We start from the raw sequence: 16,990 nt of genomic DNA, 5'->3' as shown, positions 1-16,990 counted from the left end.
AGCACATCCCCAGAGGAAATTGTTGGGTGAGTGAATAAAACATTGGCCAGTTCTGAGCAGCAGCAACATGGAAGAGCAGCACATTTCTGCTGATGGAGAGACTAAGTCAACACGGGCAGACGCTGGTCTGGACACGTACTTGATGAGCTCCTTCTCCCGCATTTCCAGCTGCAGCATGATGGCACTCAGCTCCATGTATAAATTATTAGCCCGCTCAAGTTTTCTCTCATAGTGTTCGCGAATATCCAAAGCATGCCTAGCAAAGAAAACACAGGATCAGCAAAATCGACTAAAGTCAGCTCTCACAAAATGAGAACTGGGATGGCTTATCTCAAAAGCATTTGCCCAAGGGCCCTCTAGGTTAAAGGCTCCCTCGTCCGATGAAATGACTCAGCTAAACTGGAGTGGGAGATGAAAAATGTAAGCTTTCCATCTGGTTTATCCTTCAAGGCCATATCCAGCCATACAGAATAGCCAGGAGGGCCACGAATAAAATGTGACTATGATGTGAGTGTAATTTGTAGCCTTTGTGTGGTGTTGGCAATGCCTTAAGAAGAGCACAGGATAACTCGCTGTTAACGTAAATATGTGGTTAGAGCTGACGCCACTATCGCTCCTTTATCCTGATGCACAGCGCAGGTCCTGTGTGATCACAGTGCTTATCTATGGACACATCTGTGTCCCTCAAGGGATTAAAAGCATCTTGAGACTGGGGACTACATCTTACCAACTTCTGGCCATCTGTGTCACCTCGGACAGGGGCTGAATGAACAAATAGCATTGCTCCAGGAATCTCCGTTGCAGAGATATAATAAAGGAGAATACTAGAGTTGGGGGGAGAGGGTAAGACAGTAATATAAAAGAGGGCTAAATTTCAGGGCAAATTTTAAAGAGAATAACAATGAATGGCACAGTGAAAGGGGTGTGGGAAGTGAGATGGTGATTCACAAAGACAGCTCCTGCTAATTCCTGAGGACCTGGGCATACGGGGAGGTGGGGAGAGATCAGCTGACCTGAGCTCTTCTCTGCGCCTTCTGATCAGTTCTTCATCTAATCGGTGTATGCAAGTTCCTTCACTTTTGATCTTCTCAAAGTGCTTCTTTACTTCTTCTCTCCATTCAGCCTGGGTGAGCATAAATTAGACTTTGTTAATATTCTAGGAGTGTCGATCTGTGGTACAGCCACAGGATCACGTACGAGATTTTCTTTTCTTTTTTTGCATGCTTCTCCTGAAGAAATTTCTAGAATAGATGTTCAATTAATATAGTCTGTTGGGAACTGCCCTGCCTGGCATCAGAAGCTGTAACCCCCACCTAGGCTAAGGCTGAGGGAGTGGCCTTGGACCATAAGCCAGCAAGGAGACAAAAGCTTATCTCCCTGGCAGGAGCGCTGCTTCTGCTGCTTCATTCATAAGTGACCCCCAGTGCTTGGTTGGTTAGCCAATAACGGGTAACATTTCCCAAGAATGGAAAGACCTAAGACAGGCACGATCACGTGAGAGGCCCCCAAGAAAGAATTTTGGGGGCTACAACAAAAGGGGGTGATGGAGCCTCGCTCCTCATTGGTGATATAGCCTGAGTCCTCCTCATCTGGGAGAAAATCTCCTTATCCCTTGGCTGCCTTACTTCCCTTGTTCCACCTAAGCCTGAAACAATGACAGGGTGGTGCAGACTGTGCTGAAAAGGGTAGGTTCCCCGGGTGATCAGGCCTAAGAAAGAATATGTAAGATCCTGTGAAACCTGCTTTGTTAAGCATGCTCTCAGTTGAATGATAAGGGTCCAGGGAAGAAGTAAGTTTGTTCTTTAAAGTTTTACAGCTCTTTGACCCTGACTCAAAATAGGCCCTCAGACTTCCTTGTTATCTATTGTTTGATCCTTACTTCTTAGCAATGAGTAATGAGCTTTCACCTGAATTCTTATGCAAATGAAACCAATAAAAAGCCTCTCCGGAGAGGGAACAAGGCGCGCTCCCCATGTGAGAAGTGGCCAAGCGGTGCCCTCCAGGAGAGAGGGTGGCCAAGGTACTCCCCACGTGAGGAGTGGCCCTGCTGTTCCTATTCCCCCACAGGACCTGGTTGTCTCTGTGTATGTTTTTCTCGCGTGTTGATGAACATTCGTAGCCGAGATGGATACTGCTGGCTGGTATCCTCCACATTAGTCGATATCAAAATATCCTATGAAGATGTATCTGCACACCCCACCCCACCCCATTTTCTGCATTTGGTCCAACACAGGATGCTGCCTCTTCTCCAGTTTCCTTGCAGTACAGGCTACCAGAAACATCACAGCCAGCACACCAGCTACCAACTCTGGAAGTTAGGCTGGTGTCTGAGAATGCCTGGCCAGAAAGAACAGCTCTGATACCCATGTGGTACAAGTATGTGCCAGTGAGAATATGGTATCTTTACAACTGATTCCTCTTAGGTTTTGTGTACAAAAATACCTGGAAGAAATATTTGGAGTAGAAGACCCCAAGGGGCATGTACAGCAGGTGATGGAAATAAAAATACAGGGAATTATACAGGGATTTGGGAATGAGGGAATGAACACAAAAAGAGAAGAAGGAAGAGGAAGAGAAATAGTACAGCTGAATAATTTAGTGGCCGACAAAATTTTTGGGACAGAAAAGATGTCTAATATGTGATTTAAGTTGCTCAAAATGTAAGGCTCTTCCGAGTTCCTAAAGCTTTAGTTGAGTTTCTTGACATTCACTCTGGCTTTGGATGAGTGTTCTTGCTGTGTCAGAAATTGAGGAAAGGTGCCGAACTATACATTTGGGTCAATGACAGGACATCAGTAAGGGGACAGCCACAGGGCGGCAGGGACAGGGGCCAAGAATTTCAGGAAGGCAGAGCCAGAGTGGCCCTGAAATTCGAAATCTGCAGGAATTTACAGGAGTGTTAGGAAATTGGATTTTCCACAGGGCATGGAATTTCAAGGAGAATTTTATCTAAACTTTAGGAAAACCTTTGCTGGAAGGAAGTCTATATAGGCAGTTTCTAGAAGAAAGCTAAAGGATATGTTTCCTCAAATTATGTACAGACTACCATCCCAGGAAGCTAATGAGATTAATATAATTTCCAGCAAAGGCTAGATCCATCATTAAATGTTTCTAGTTGTATAATCTTTCTCTGAGCTATTCTATTACATTTAGATTCCTGTTGAAAATGATCTCTCTAAATCATGGAAGAAGTTACTCTTAGGTAATTGTGAAATTACAGAAGGTTTCTCTCCAAAATTGCCATTTCTTATTTATTTATTTATTTATTTATACAAGTTTTATTTATTTGCTTTTAGAGAGAGGGGAAGGAAGGGAGAAACAGAGGGAGAGAAACATCAATGTGCCTCTCTCATGCCTCCTACTGGGGACCTGGCCTGCAAGCCAGGCATGTGCTCTGACTGGGAATCAAACTGGTGACCTTTTGGTTTGTGGGTGGGCATTCAATCCACTGAGCCACACCAGCCAGGGCCATTTCTCATTTATTTCTGTAGGAGAAATTATAATTATTTAGAAAGTGACTATCCTGCTTATCCATTTTCACATATACATCTGTTGATTGACCATGGGAGAAACATTTCTGCCGTCAGCTGACTTTCGGGCACCACCCCTGCCACACAACGCCTCAGGAAGCGGAGATCTGGAGTGTGCTGCCCACTGTTTGGTCTGTGACAGCGTCGGGGCCTTTGAGACCCAGGTAACACGGTTCTTTCCATTGTTAGATCAAAGTCATGAAGGAGGAAGAGTATTGAGCTTTAAGAGGTCAAAGACTGACAATCAATAGTTGTTAGACCAAAAAAGAGTAAGGGGGAAGGTCAAATTTGGGTCTTAAAGTGTCCTCTTTTGCACACACACACACACACACACACACAGACCCGTCAGTGGATTCCAGGGCAATATTTAAAGGAATCAGGAAAAGGAATACCTCCCTCTGGTGGTGAGAAATGAAATATCATGATTTTTTTTTTTTTTTTTTTTTTTTAAATTCTGGAGGAAATAAACCTCCTAATATTTAGCTTACAGGTTTGGGAAACTCAGAGAGAGCCTTCTGATGGTTGAAACCTATTAAGAAAATGAATTTCCAAAAAGAAGTTCCCTCCTGTGAAGAGGGAACAGGATGTGTGGGAACACAGCAGGTACTGATTAATAATGTTTTCCCCAAAGGTATCATGTTACTGGTAGATGTTAATTTTGGAGTTCCATCACATACACTTAGAATTTTTATGTAATAGGAGTCCCAGTTGGCACTTAATCTGCAATTCAGACATGTGTGGGCATATCTGAAGCCAATTTGCTGAGAGACTGAAGAGCCTCTGGGAGGACACAGTCATGCAGGACGGAGGAGTCCTGTATGAATTTGACCACCGTCGGGGATGAGGGGCATTTTCCACTGTTTGACTAAAATACCTGTAACACAGGGGTGTCTACTCATTTTCACGGGGGCCACATCAGCCTCACAGTTGCCGTCACAGTTGCTGAATGTAATTTTAGGACTGTGTAACGGTAACTACTCCTTAACAGTTAAGGGGGAGCTGGGTGATGCCGCTGGTGGAAACAAGGCACCGGGCAGATAAAACAAGGTGGAGGGTGGGATTCCCTCCCACCCTCCATAGGCAGCGCTGCTCTGTCACTTTAACAAAGTGTAACTCAATGGGGAAAGGACGAGTTCATCGTGCCAAAAGAACAATGTGCAGCTTTGGAATCATGTGAAGTCCAGAGCTTCAGTTACAGCAGGAAATGATGGCTCCCAGTGGGTGCCTTTAGGACAGGCAGCACCCAGTGGATGGCTGGGGACTGCAGGCTTTTAGAAGGAGACAGTGCTATTCAATAAAGTAACACCCAGCAGATGCCAGGCGGTAGACTGCTGTGTCTAGCCAGTCAGTGGAAAGCAGAGCAGATGTTAATTTGAGGCTATTTGAGACCCTACTCTTTATGGGGATTTCCCCCAAAAATGCATGTGGGGAGGGGAAGGAGGAGGTTGGGGTACTTTCATAAGGTATTTACGTCTTGTGTAAGCAGGTAAGGGAAAAATCCAGTGACTCTTGAGTTACCACCATTAATGAGATCCTCTTTAAGTCCCAGGTAAGGACTTAACAAACATTTAGTTAGGTGAAGGCCATACATTTAGGTTGTTGTCTTCTCCAGCCTTCCAGTTATTCAGTCAGTAGAACTGAAGCTCTTGTACCCAAACCTTTCTTCTTTTTTCTCCCATAATATAGGTATCAAAATGAGTCCTGGCTGGCGTAGCTCAGTGGATTGAGCACGGGCTGCGAATCAAAGGGTCACCGGTTCGATTCCCAGTCAAGGCACATATCTGGGTTGCGGGCCAGGTCCCCAGTGGGGCCAGGTGAGAGGCAACCACACATTGATGTTTTTCTCCCTCTCTTTCTCCCTTCCCCTCTCTCTAAAAATAAATAAATAAAATAAAAATATATATAGATGTCAAAATGAAGTTGAATTAACAGAAGAATGGATAAACAAAGTGTGGGTATATCCATTCAACGGAATAGTGTTCAGTCATAAACAGTGTTTAGTCATATGAAGTTCTGACATAGAGGCAGAAAGTAGAACAGATTGCCAGGAGCTGTGGGGAGGAGGGGATGAGAAGTTATTGCCTAATGGAGGGAATGAGAAGTTATTGCTTAATGGGGTGATGAAAAGTTTTTTAAATATAATATAGTTTCACAGCACTGTGAATGTAATTAATGCTACTGAATTACACACTTAAGATGGTTAAATGGCAAATTTTATATTATATATATTTTACTTTTTAAAAAGCTAAATTAAAAAAGAGTGAGTTCCAGCCTTGCTTGAGGAAAAAGCTCAGCTTGGGCGGGGCTAAGTAGCAGGAAATCATAGATTCTGAGCCAGAAAAGATCAGTGTTGCCGGTCCGACTCTGGATTGCCACAGAGTCCTGTTTCCCATCTCCCAGGCGAGTGCCCAGCCTCTGCCCGGGCGCCTACCTGCTCGTGACCAGGCTCCTGAGGCAGCCCAGTCCATCCCTACAATGAGCTTAGTGTCTGCAAATTCCCCGGATTTCTGGGTGGTCAGAGGCACTCAGAAGGGATGCTATACAGGCACATGACCCACCTAGCAGCTGGGGTCTGTGACCAAGCTAAATGGTTTCTATTTCCTTTTTTCCTTTTTTGCTTGGTCCCTCCACCCCTAAAGGGAAAAGGACTCATGGACATGGACAACAGTGTGGTGATTGCTGAGCGGAGGGGGGCGGCAAGAGGGGTAGAAGGGGACTAAATGGTAATGGAAAAAAAACGTAAAAATAAAAAAATAAAATGGTTTCTAAAGACTTGTATCAAATGTAATTGAATATCACGAGTGATAATTGCCTACTTGGAGAAATGGGTTATTGTCTAAGAATGAAGCAATAGCTTTGGCAGAATCTAACATTGTACTGAAATTGGTTGCTTTGTTCATCTGTGCTATATATGCTGCATCTTTACACATGTGCTGTTGATGAGAGACAGATGAATGAAGCTTTTCTCTTAGGCTGGGCTTGGGCAGCCCTCTAGATTGACAGTTTTGGTGGGAGGTGGAGGCCAGTGACCAGCAAACATTGACTGATAACTGATGCTGACAAGATTTTGTCAGCAGGCAGGAGGAGGCGAGAGAGGCCTCAGGTATAAGACTGCTAGAGCCAAGCAAAGCCATTTGCTAAATAACCAGTTCTTTCCCTCCTGGGTGGCATAAAGTCAAAACACAATGATTAAGAGTTATTCCCTAGCTGTCATCTTATCCATCTCAGGAGTTCACCAGAAAAATCGCCTAGAATGTAACAACCCAAAGGAGGCTTTAAAAAATTATTTATTTACTTACTTTTAGAGAGTGGGGAAGGGAGGGAGAGAAACATCAGTGTGTGGTTGCCTCTCATGCACCCATACTGAGGACCTCGCCTGTAACCCAGTCATGTGTCCTAACTGGGAATTGAACCAGTGAGCCTTTGGTTCACAGGCTGGTGCTCAATCCACTGAGCCACATCAGCCAGGGCCAAAGGCAGCTTAATTTTTGCAGCTTTGTGGGAAGTTCTCTACAGTTTACAATACACTTGCATTTTTTGTATTGATTATGCTGTTACAGTTGTTCCAATTTTTCCCCCTTTGCCCTCCTCCACCCAGCACCCTTGACTCCCTCCAGGGATCCCCCCTCCTATGTTCACATCCATGGGTCGTGCATATAAGTTCTTTGGCTGCTCCATTTCCTATACTTGCTCTTAACATCCCCCTGCCTATTCTGTAACTACCCATTTGCACTTCTTAATCCCTTTACCTTTTCCCCCATTTCCCCAGACCCCCCTACACTAGCCACCATCCTTCTGTTTCTGTTCTGTTTATTTGCTTATTTTGTTTTTTAGATTCAGTTGTTGATAGTTATATGTTTATTGTATTTTAATGTTCATAGTTTTTATCTTTTTCTTATATGATTTCCTTTAACATTTCATATACTAATAGTTTGGTGATGATGAACTCCTTTAGTTTTACTTTGTCTGGGAAGCACTTTATCTGCCCTTTGATTCTAAATGATAACTTTCTGGATAGAGTAAGCTAGGTGGTAGGTCCTTGCTTTTCATCACTTTGAATACTTCTTACCAGTCTCTTATTGCCTGCAAAGTGTCTTTTGTGAAATCAGCTGACAGTCTTATGGGAACTCCTTTGTAGATAATTATCTGTTTTTCTCTTGTTGCTTTTAAGATTCTGTCTTTATCTTTAACCTTTGGCATTTCAATTATGATGTGTCTTGGTATGGTCCTCTTTGGGTCCAACTGTTTGGGACTCTCTATGGTTCTTGGACTTGCACGTTTATTTCTTTCACCAAATTAGGAAAGTTTTCTTTTATTGTTTTTTCACATAGATTTCCAGTTTCTTGATCTTTCTCTTCTCCTTCTGGCACCCCTATGATGCGAGTATTGGAATGTTTTAAGTTGTCCTAAAGACTCCTTACATTATCCTCAATTTTTTGGATTCCTTTTTCTTCCTGCTGTACTGATTGGATGTCTTTTTCTTCCTTATGTTCCAAATCATTGATTTGATTCTTGGCTTAATCCACTCCACTGTTGATTCCTTAATTGTCCTTTCTTTCTTTCTTTCTTTCTTTCTTTCTTTCTTTCTTTCTTTCTTTCTTTCTTTCTTTCTTTCTTTCTTTCTTTCTTTCTTTCTTTCTTAAGATTTTATTGATTTGTTTTTAGAGAGAGGGGAAGGAGAAAGACAGGGAGAGAAACATCAATGTGTGGTTGCCTCTTGTGCACCCATACCTGGGGACCTGGCCTGCAACCCAGGCATATGTCCTGACTGAGAATCGAACCATGACCCTTTGCTCGCAGGCCTGCACTCAATCCACTGAGCCACACCACCCAGGACTGTTCTTTATTTCAATTAGTATATTCTTCATTTCTGCCTGAGCCTTTTTTTTATGCTATTGAAGTATCCACTGAGTTCCTTGAGTATCCTTATAACCAGTGTTTTGAACTTTGCATCTGATAGATTGCTTATCTCCATTTTGTTTAGTTCTTTTTATGGAGTTTTGTTCTACTCTTCCATTTGAGCCATGTTACTCTGTCTTCTCGTTTTGGCAGTCTCCCCGTGTTTCTATGTATTAGGTAGAGCTGCTTTGACTCTGTGTCTTGGTAGTGTGGCCTAACATAGTATGTGTCCTATATATAGGGTCCAGTGGCACAGCTTCCCCTATGTCCCAAGCCATGTACTCTAGATGCACCTTCCATGTGGCCTGAGTACTTCCTGCTCTTGTAGCTGAGTCTTGATTGCTGTCAGTGGGTCGATGGGAGAGATTTACCTAGTACAGGTTGCTTTAGGACTAACTCTGATCCCTGGCCAGCAACCACCTCCCTCCATGGCTTGTGGAGGTGATTGAGTGATGCTCCAATGTGGCCTGTAACTGTCTACTTTGGGGGCAGGCTCTGGAGTTTCCTGGGTGATGCAGGCCAAGGTCAGCCTCCACCTGTGTTCTGTCTGGGGCCTTTTGACATAAGTTATAAAGCAATCTGCAGAGAGCTTCTAGTCCTGGCCTGGGGCTACTCAATAAGAGATATGGGGGCTTGGCTCTGCAACTGCTTGTTTGATTGGATTTAGGAATGTCTGAAGCCTATTTCTACCTTGGCCCTTCATATGGAAAAGGACTGTTACCAGCTTGGGTAGGCCCATGAGTTGGATGGGGTGGACCCTTAGGTAATAGGGTGGGGCTTACCCTGGGAGCCAGGCTGATGGAGATTCAGATATGGTGCTGCAGTACTGTGGCTCTATGTGGGGGAGGGCCCAGAAAAGGAACAATGGTTACTGTCTGCAGTTCTGTCTGGGAGGAAGCTGTCCCCCAGCCCTTGCCCTGATGCCAGACACTTTAGTTCAACCCTGTATGCCACTGGTGTCCTTCAAGGTGCTGCCCTGGTGCTGGAGCCCAGAGGGAGTGAGTCTGAAAGGCTCTTTAAGAGGAGAGGCCTGGGAATCCTGCAGTTTCTTCCACTGACTCAACCCCCACTGGTTTTTATAGCCAGAAGTTTTGGGGACTTATCTTCCTGGCACTGAAACCCTGGGCTGGTTGGTCTTGTGTGGGGCTGGGATCTCTTGCTCCTAAGATATCCCTCTGTTTTATATTTGCCACGGGGGGGTTTGGGATCAGCCAGTTCCACATCTCTGCCTCTCCACCCCTCTGTCCCTTCGTCCCTACTACCCGTCTAGATGGAGGTGGTTTCTTTAATTCCTTTGTTGTCGGGCTTCCATACATCTTGATTTTCTTAGAGTTCTGAGTGAGATTTACTCTGTAATTTAGCTGTGGTTGTGCGAGGAGGCGAGTTGCATTTACCTTCATCTTGACCAGAAGTTGCATTCACACTTGCATTTTTATTGTCTCACTTGATCCACAAGGAAGGAAGGATATGATTATTTTCATTGTTTAGATGAGTAAGCTGAGGTTTAGAGAATTTTGTGTTATCCAAGATCACAGGACAGGGGTTTCCACTCAAGGTCTAATTCTAGGAACTATCAAGGATAGCAGATTTAGGGCTACTCAAGGAGGGGTAAAATTTTATGTTGGAAGAAAAATGTGGAAAACTTAATGATTATTAAAAGATGTCCAGTGTACTAAGTGTTTCCTCTCTCTTCCTTCCCTTCCCCTCCCTTCCTTCTCCCTTTCATATTCTTCCTCTGAAAGAACCTTTTCTGAGTTCAATTTCAGCATTGCATGTGTTGATAAAAGTGAGTGTGTAGCCCTGGCTGGTATAGCTCAGTGGACTGAGCGCAGGCTGTGAACCGAAGGGTCACTGGTTTGATTCCCAGTCAGGGCACATGCCTGGGATGCGGGCCAGCTCCCCAGTGGGGGCCACGTGAGAGGCAACCACACACTGATGTTTCTCTCCCTCTCTTTCTCCTTCCCTTCCCCTCTCTCTAAAAATAAATAAATAAAATATTTTTTAAAAAGTGAGTGTGTACAAGGGAGGATACTGACTGTGTGCTTCGTTGTACTATACAGTGCTTTGTACAGTGCTTTGAGTGTGGTGGGGGCTCGGGGCATGTTGGACTGGCTAAGAAGTGGTATTCTGGGAGCACTCAAGTAAAATCTACTTAGAACTTCAGTTTTCTAAGTATATATAGTTATACTATCTCAATATCTGTGACTTAGCATGCTCACAAAAACTGCTCTTCAAAATTGTGATACGTATATTTTATTGTAAAGGAAGCAAAGCTGTGACTGTATCCTACAGTTTGAGAGATTTCCTAGAGAGTACTTACTGTTATTCTCTCTCATTTCACAAAAGAACCTAGGTTTTTTCTGAATACTAACAGAAGTTATTTGAGGTTTCTTCTCCCGCACCACACCTACATGTATTTGAATAGATAGGCAATAGTTTTAATAGTTCAAAGGGAGTTTATCTGAATGCATATCAAAGAACATAGGAAATGGCATGAAGTTAGTCCTCTACATCCTCTTATTTCCTCTAAGATCAAACACTTTACTTACATAGTAATTCCTCAGAAACACTAAAAAACTGTAGGGGCAAGTCTGACGGCATATTTAAAGACACAGCTGCGGGGAGAGGTAAGGCTGTGGCTCACAGAAAGCATGCTGCAACTGTGGGCGGCAGGGCAACAGTCTCTGACACCTCACTCTCCAGACACTGCCAGAACCCCTGGGGGCTTTATTAAGATATTCCCAATGTCTGTTGGGCAGAGCGTCTTAGTGTTTATCAGATACCTGTGAAGCCCGTACTCTGAGCCTTGGGTTGAGACAGGCACTGAAGCATATTGGAGGACTTGTTTAACTCCCAGGACAATCCCCTTCCCAGGAAAGTCTTCCCAACACAGACTTTCCCGGTAGGTAAACTCATCACCCACCGCAGATGGGGGGCTGTGGGGGCAGATTGAAACACCAGTTGGTAATAAAATGTCTTCTCTGAGGATTAATCTTTAAAGTGATGTGGGAAAATAATAGGGAGATGGAATTCATCTTACAAAAATTCATTTAGAAACACAGTAACATGAGTGAGACAAAGCTATGTGATGAGCAGTTACATAATACTGTTGTGAAATCCTGCAGGCATAAAGCTATAATTTAGGATCATCACATTTGTTTCAAAAGCCATAGTTTCATCCTATTTACCTCCTTTTGCTGTTGCCTGGGTCTGGCAGGGACAAGGGCCTCATGGACACCTACCTCCCATAACTCCCTGTCCACATTGATGTTAGTTGGAGCACCAATCTTTTAAAAATAATTTTTAAAAGGTTTTTTATTTTATTCTTATTTGGAAAAGAGGGGAAGGAACAGAGGGAGAGAGAGAGAGAAAGAGAAATATCAGTGATAGATGTATGAGAGAAACATTGATTGGTTGCCTCCCCACACACACCCTAACTGGGGATCAAACCCTCAACCTAGGCATGCGCCCTGACCTGGAATCGAATCAGCACCCTTCCAGTTAACAGAATGACACTCCAACCAACTGAGCCACACCAGCCAGGGCTGGACCACCAATCCTTATGACAATTCATAGTATTCTAATTTAATAGTCACCTCTTCTTTCCTTCTCTGCACCCAAGCTTACAATCTGCTATGGTAGATTCTCTCATCAAGAGGTGATGACTGTTTCTCCATCTGGGTTGGCCGGGCCATGTGGAGGAGGACTGAGGTGCTCTAGCTTCCAGCCAGCCAGACTTGTGAATGAGGCCATCTGGAACCTGACAGCCCCCCAGCTGATCTGGCGACTGACTGCAGACATGCGAGTGAGCCCAGAGCCAGCAGAAGAACCACTTCACCTGAAATCCCAACCCACTAAATGGTGAGCTCAACAAAAGCTTATTGCTTTAAGCCATAAGTTTTAGACTGTTTTGTAATGCAGTAAAAGCTAACAGATACATTAAGTAACATTTTAATTGGTACTACTAAATGACATATAAAATTAGAGAAAAGTTCTTTCTGGACCTAATTCCATCATGGGTTCCTTTTGGTGTTTAACTTCCCTACTCTGTACTTTAGTTTTTTTACTTCAAAGACAGTAATACTTTCATGAAGTTCAATAATAATTCTAATTTGAATATGTGTACATTACAGTTTTTTTTTTACATTACAGTTTTTTCATATCTTCTTTTTCTCTTCGACAGTTTCACCAGAACCCACATAAAGATCAGTTCTGATACACATTCTTTTCAAATGGGATAATAGTGTATGTGCTTAAAAACTCCAAAATGTCATCTGTATGAGGTATCACAGTTTCACAATGAATGGAGCTATATAATTGTTATAAGAATCAGAATAGCCCTCTTCTAAGAATGACTTTTTCTCTGTCTGAGAGTTCCCTGTCTGTCTGTTCAGCAGCACCCGGTAGAGGTTTCCAGACTCACCTGAGACTTGAAGTAAGTTTCTTGCGGCGTGGCAAGAACATCCGCAGACGCGATGTCTAAATGCATGAGCGTCTGCCGAAAGGAAGGTCGGTTGCGAGGTTTACTTTGCCTAAAAGTAAAAGCAGGCAGCTTGTGAATTTCAGAAGTTATATCCAGGAGGATAGAGATCTTATTCTACTTTATTTATTTTTTACTGATTTTAAAGAAAGAAACATTACTTTGTTGTTCTGCTTATTTATGCATTCATTGGTTGCTTTCTTGTATGTGCCCTGACCTGGGATCAAACCTGCAACCTTGGTATATAGGAATGATGCTCTGACCAACTGAGCTACCCAGCCAGGGCTTTATTCTACTTTATGAAAAACATTTTTGACTCCACGTGTGGCTATATCTCAGGCAGTGTTGATGAAATGAAAACCTTAGGACCAGTGACCTATTTGATAACGATCCCTTAGGACTGGTAAAATAATAATAGCTATCATTTACTAAGGTCTACTATTTCAAAGCATACTAAATTCTTTATTCATAAATAATGCCAAGGCTCCTTGTGTTATGCTACCAGGTGATTCACTCCCAATACACATTAGAGACTTCTCTGCAGTTTTAGAGAAGTTTCAAATACGGTTTTGAAGAAGAAAGTAAAAGAGATTATCGGGAGAAATATATTTCTTACCATGTCTGTTTCATAAGGATTTTGAACCCATCAGGGCAAGTGGAAGGAACCGGGAGGTGTAGACTATTGCTTCCAACACCCCAAATAATGGCGGAAGAGTCTACGTCTTTGTACGGGATCTCCCCCGTCAGCAGCTCCCACAGCACCACGCCGAAAGACCTGCAGTGGTGCCAGGAACACGCACAGAAGACATTTCAGAAAGACTGATTTGTATTTTAGTTCTTTATTAATTTTTAATCAAATGTACCCAGTTTTAAAATTCTAATGCTGCTACAAGAAAAATGGAAACAGCCAGGAAAACTCTAAAAAAGAAAGTCAATGAGGGGTAACCAACATCACCTACCAGACATTAAGACATGTTATAAGGCTTCCGTAGTTAACGGTGGTGCATGGAGAGACAGCCAGACTAATGGAATGGAACAGAAATCCAGGAACAGACCGAATACACACAGGAATTGCGTATATGATAAAACTGACATCCCAAACCAGTGGGGAAAAATTGATTATTCAATTAATGCTGTTGGGACAACTGAGGAGAAAATTAAATGTATATGCCATCTTACATAAAGATGAATTCCTAATGACTCAAAGATTTAGATATAAAAAATGAAACCATACAAATCCTGGAAAAATACATGGGAAATTAAAAAAACCCTTAGAGTGTTGAAGGCTTTTCTAATTATGAAGTCCGGAAGGCTTTAAAGATGAAAATGATAAGCTAAACTGCATTAAAAAAAATTTGGCATAGAAAAAATCTCCACCATAAGCAAAATAACAAAATGTAAAAGGTATCTGTAATTCAAATACACAAAAGGCTAATCTTCTCAATATATAATATACTTTTATAATGGATAAGAGTAGAAATCAGGAAGCTTAACAAAGAATAAGAACAGTTCACAAATAAGAAATTACAGATGGTTTGTAAACATGAAAAATATACAACCTTACTTATAAGAAAAGGAATGCACATTAAATTTCACCAAAGATACCTTTTTTTACCTACATGGTTGGCAAAAATCTAAAAGTTTAACTTTGTTGGTGAAACTGAGAAAACACTCTTATATATTTCTGTTGGGAACATAAATTGGCATAATCCCTAAAGAGGGCACATTTGTAATAATTACCCAAATTATAAGTGATCCCACATTTCTTCTTTATCTTATTTATTTTGGTGTCACATGAAATTTTAATATATGCTATTATTTTGATTTTAAGCCTAAAGTTATTGGTAGTCAATTTTAAGAAGGTAAGAAAAGCAAGCTACAGGGAAATACACTGTTCATAGCAAATATTTGGAGGAAAAATAGATACAGATTACAAAAAGCCAATAACAACAGCGACAACAAACAAACAAAGCATAGCCCACAGGGGCTGTCTGATGGAAGGGCAAACCGCCCTGCACGACTCGAGCAGGCCTGAAGCGCATGACTGCATCACATCAGCGGGTCACTGATGTACCAGCGATGGTCTGAGTCACCAAGAACGGGTGAACTTTGAAGTATTTTATTTAAGGAGGTGAGAATTATGTAACGTATTTCAGGAAGACTTTTACACTAAATGGTTACTTAAAGTAACCTTTCTATTTTCCAGAAAGTTCAACATGGTCTCTGAGGGTCCCCAAAACTGATGACTTGCCGAATGGATAGTCACTCTAATTCCTACCGCAACCCTTCTCGCCAGGTCATTGTTGTACTGGGTAGCACCTCAGCTAATGTGAGACTGCAATCAATCTCACATGTGAAGTGAGTTACACGAAAGAATACTTGGGGCAGTAGAAGTGTTGATGGAGGAAAATGCTGACAGGGTGAAAGTGGGAAAAGACTTTCTACTTTGCACAGACGGTGCCACTCACCATATATCGACTTTCTCAGAGACGGGCTCATTTCGTATCACCTCTGGTGCCATCCACGCGACTGTGCCAGCGAAGGACATCTTGGTACTTTTGTCGCTGAGTTCCTTCGAGGTACCAAAATCTGAAATTTTTACTGCATCTGTGTGAGTCACTAAAACACTTTAAAAAGAAATAAGAGAATATCCAGATCATTAGTATTAATGAAAACACATGACTCAAATTGGCAACCAAAGACTTTGCTGCCTCCTACCTTGTAGAATTCAGCTTACCAGTTTCAGTATTACTAGGACATTAGCAATACACTAGAAACATCACCATCCATACTCACGAGGCAGCACAGAATAGAGGGCTTTTACACCTGGTTTTATCCTGCCTCCACCACTGTGTGAGCTTTGCCAACTTAATTCTTCTAAGCTACTTTTCTCATCTATAAGATGGAGACAATTCAGTTCATACTATCTTATCCACAATTCAAAAATGCAAAATGCTCTGAAAACAGTGCATACAATTTTTGCTACAGACATGAATGCAGCTGATTATAGGGTGCGCCCCAGTCTTTGCTGGGGGCGGGTAAGGTAATACACTGTTACCTTCTTGAAATCACCTGATTCCAAGAGTTTTGGATAAGGAATATGGACCTGTAATAATGGCCTCATAGAATTTTTGTTTGAATTAAATGAGATAAGTAAAACACCCACGCTCAATAAATATTGGTTTCCACCCTGCCAGCCTCAGACAACCCACTAGGAAAACACTTTTTTAAAAACACTGTTTAGCCCTGGCTGGTGAGGCTCAGTGGATTGAGCACTGGCCTGGGAACTGAAGGGTCATGGGTTCAGTTCCCAGTCAGGGTACATGCCTGGGTTGCAGGCCAATGTTTCTCTCCCTCTCTTTCTCCCTCACTTCCCTTCCTCTAAAAGTAAATAAATAAAATCTTAAAAAAAATAAAAACACTGTTTAAATGACAGCCAGCTGAAATCATGCATGGGGTCATGATACTTGAGAGTTGTTCCATTAAAAGGCTGATAAGTATCCTGGGATTCCACTAATGTTGTTGAGGACAAGCAGGAATAAATTTAACCTTAAGTAGATTCCACACAACTCATGTGTTAATTTTCATGGAAGTTATCTGAAACGTGACCTGGAGCAAGCTGCTTTTGCTAGCTTCAAAGATGAGCATACCCTGGAACCAGTCAAATCCCACAAGTTAACATCCTCCCACACTAGACCGACTTCGCTTGAAACAAGCTATTTAGAACTTCAGAATGTCAGTGAGTTAGGGGTTCAGAGGCTTAATGATCTAGGGACCTACTTTTAACAATAAGAAAGCTTAATATTCCAATAGTATCAGAATCAAGGCAGTGAAAATAGGAGACTTCTCAGTCTGTCTCCTCCCTTCTCATTTGAACCGGGACTTCCCTCCCTGTCAATGTCAAGTAGTTCTCTGTTTACCAAACAGCTCAGTGTTTACAATTGCGTTAGAACACTTTCACCCCCATCCAAGTCCTAGTTTTGCACCTGTTATTAAAATTCACACAATTTTGATTTAATGGTGTTAGTCTTGGTGAAAATGCATGAGGATTAAAATATTACAGGCAGTTTGAGATAATTGG

The 16,990-nt window shown here is 42.3% G+C and overlaps 1 protein-coding gene across 4 annotated transcripts in view; it reads right to left on the bottom strand.

Annotated features, from left to right (window-relative positions):
* MAP3K13 (mitogen-activated protein kinase kinase kinase 13) overlaps nucleotides 1-16,990 on the bottom strand; it is a 148,663-nt gene that overhangs the window by 14,185 nt on the left and 117,488 nt on the right. For all 4 annotated transcript variants that reach the window (XM_028504452.2, XM_028504453.2, XM_036017799.1 and 1 more), the window contains 5 exons: nucleotides 15,378-15,536; nucleotides 13,526-13,684; nucleotides 12,853-12,961; nucleotides 1,014-1,123; nucleotides 140-256 (listed from right to left, as the gene is read on the bottom strand). In XM_028504452.2, coding sequence (XP_028360253.1) covers nucleotides 140-256; nucleotides 1,014-1,123; nucleotides 12,853-12,961; nucleotides 13,526-13,684; nucleotides 15,378-15,536 — 654 coding nt within the window. The remainder of the gene's footprint in view (nucleotides 1-139; nucleotides 257-1,013; nucleotides 1,124-12,852; nucleotides 12,962-13,525; nucleotides 13,685-15,377; nucleotides 15,537-16,990) is intronic.

Source organism: Phyllostomus discolor, chromosome 2 (assembly GCF_004126475.2).
Source record: "Phyllostomus discolor isolate MPI-MPIP mPhyDis1 chromosome 2, mPhyDis1.pri.v3, whole genome shotgun sequence".
NCBI lineage: Eukaryota > Metazoa > Chordata > Mammalia > Chiroptera > Phyllostomidae > Phyllostomus > Phyllostomus discolor.
The sequence above is the reverse complement of the archived record's forward strand: the minus strand, read 5'-3'. Positions and strand labels throughout refer to the sequence as shown.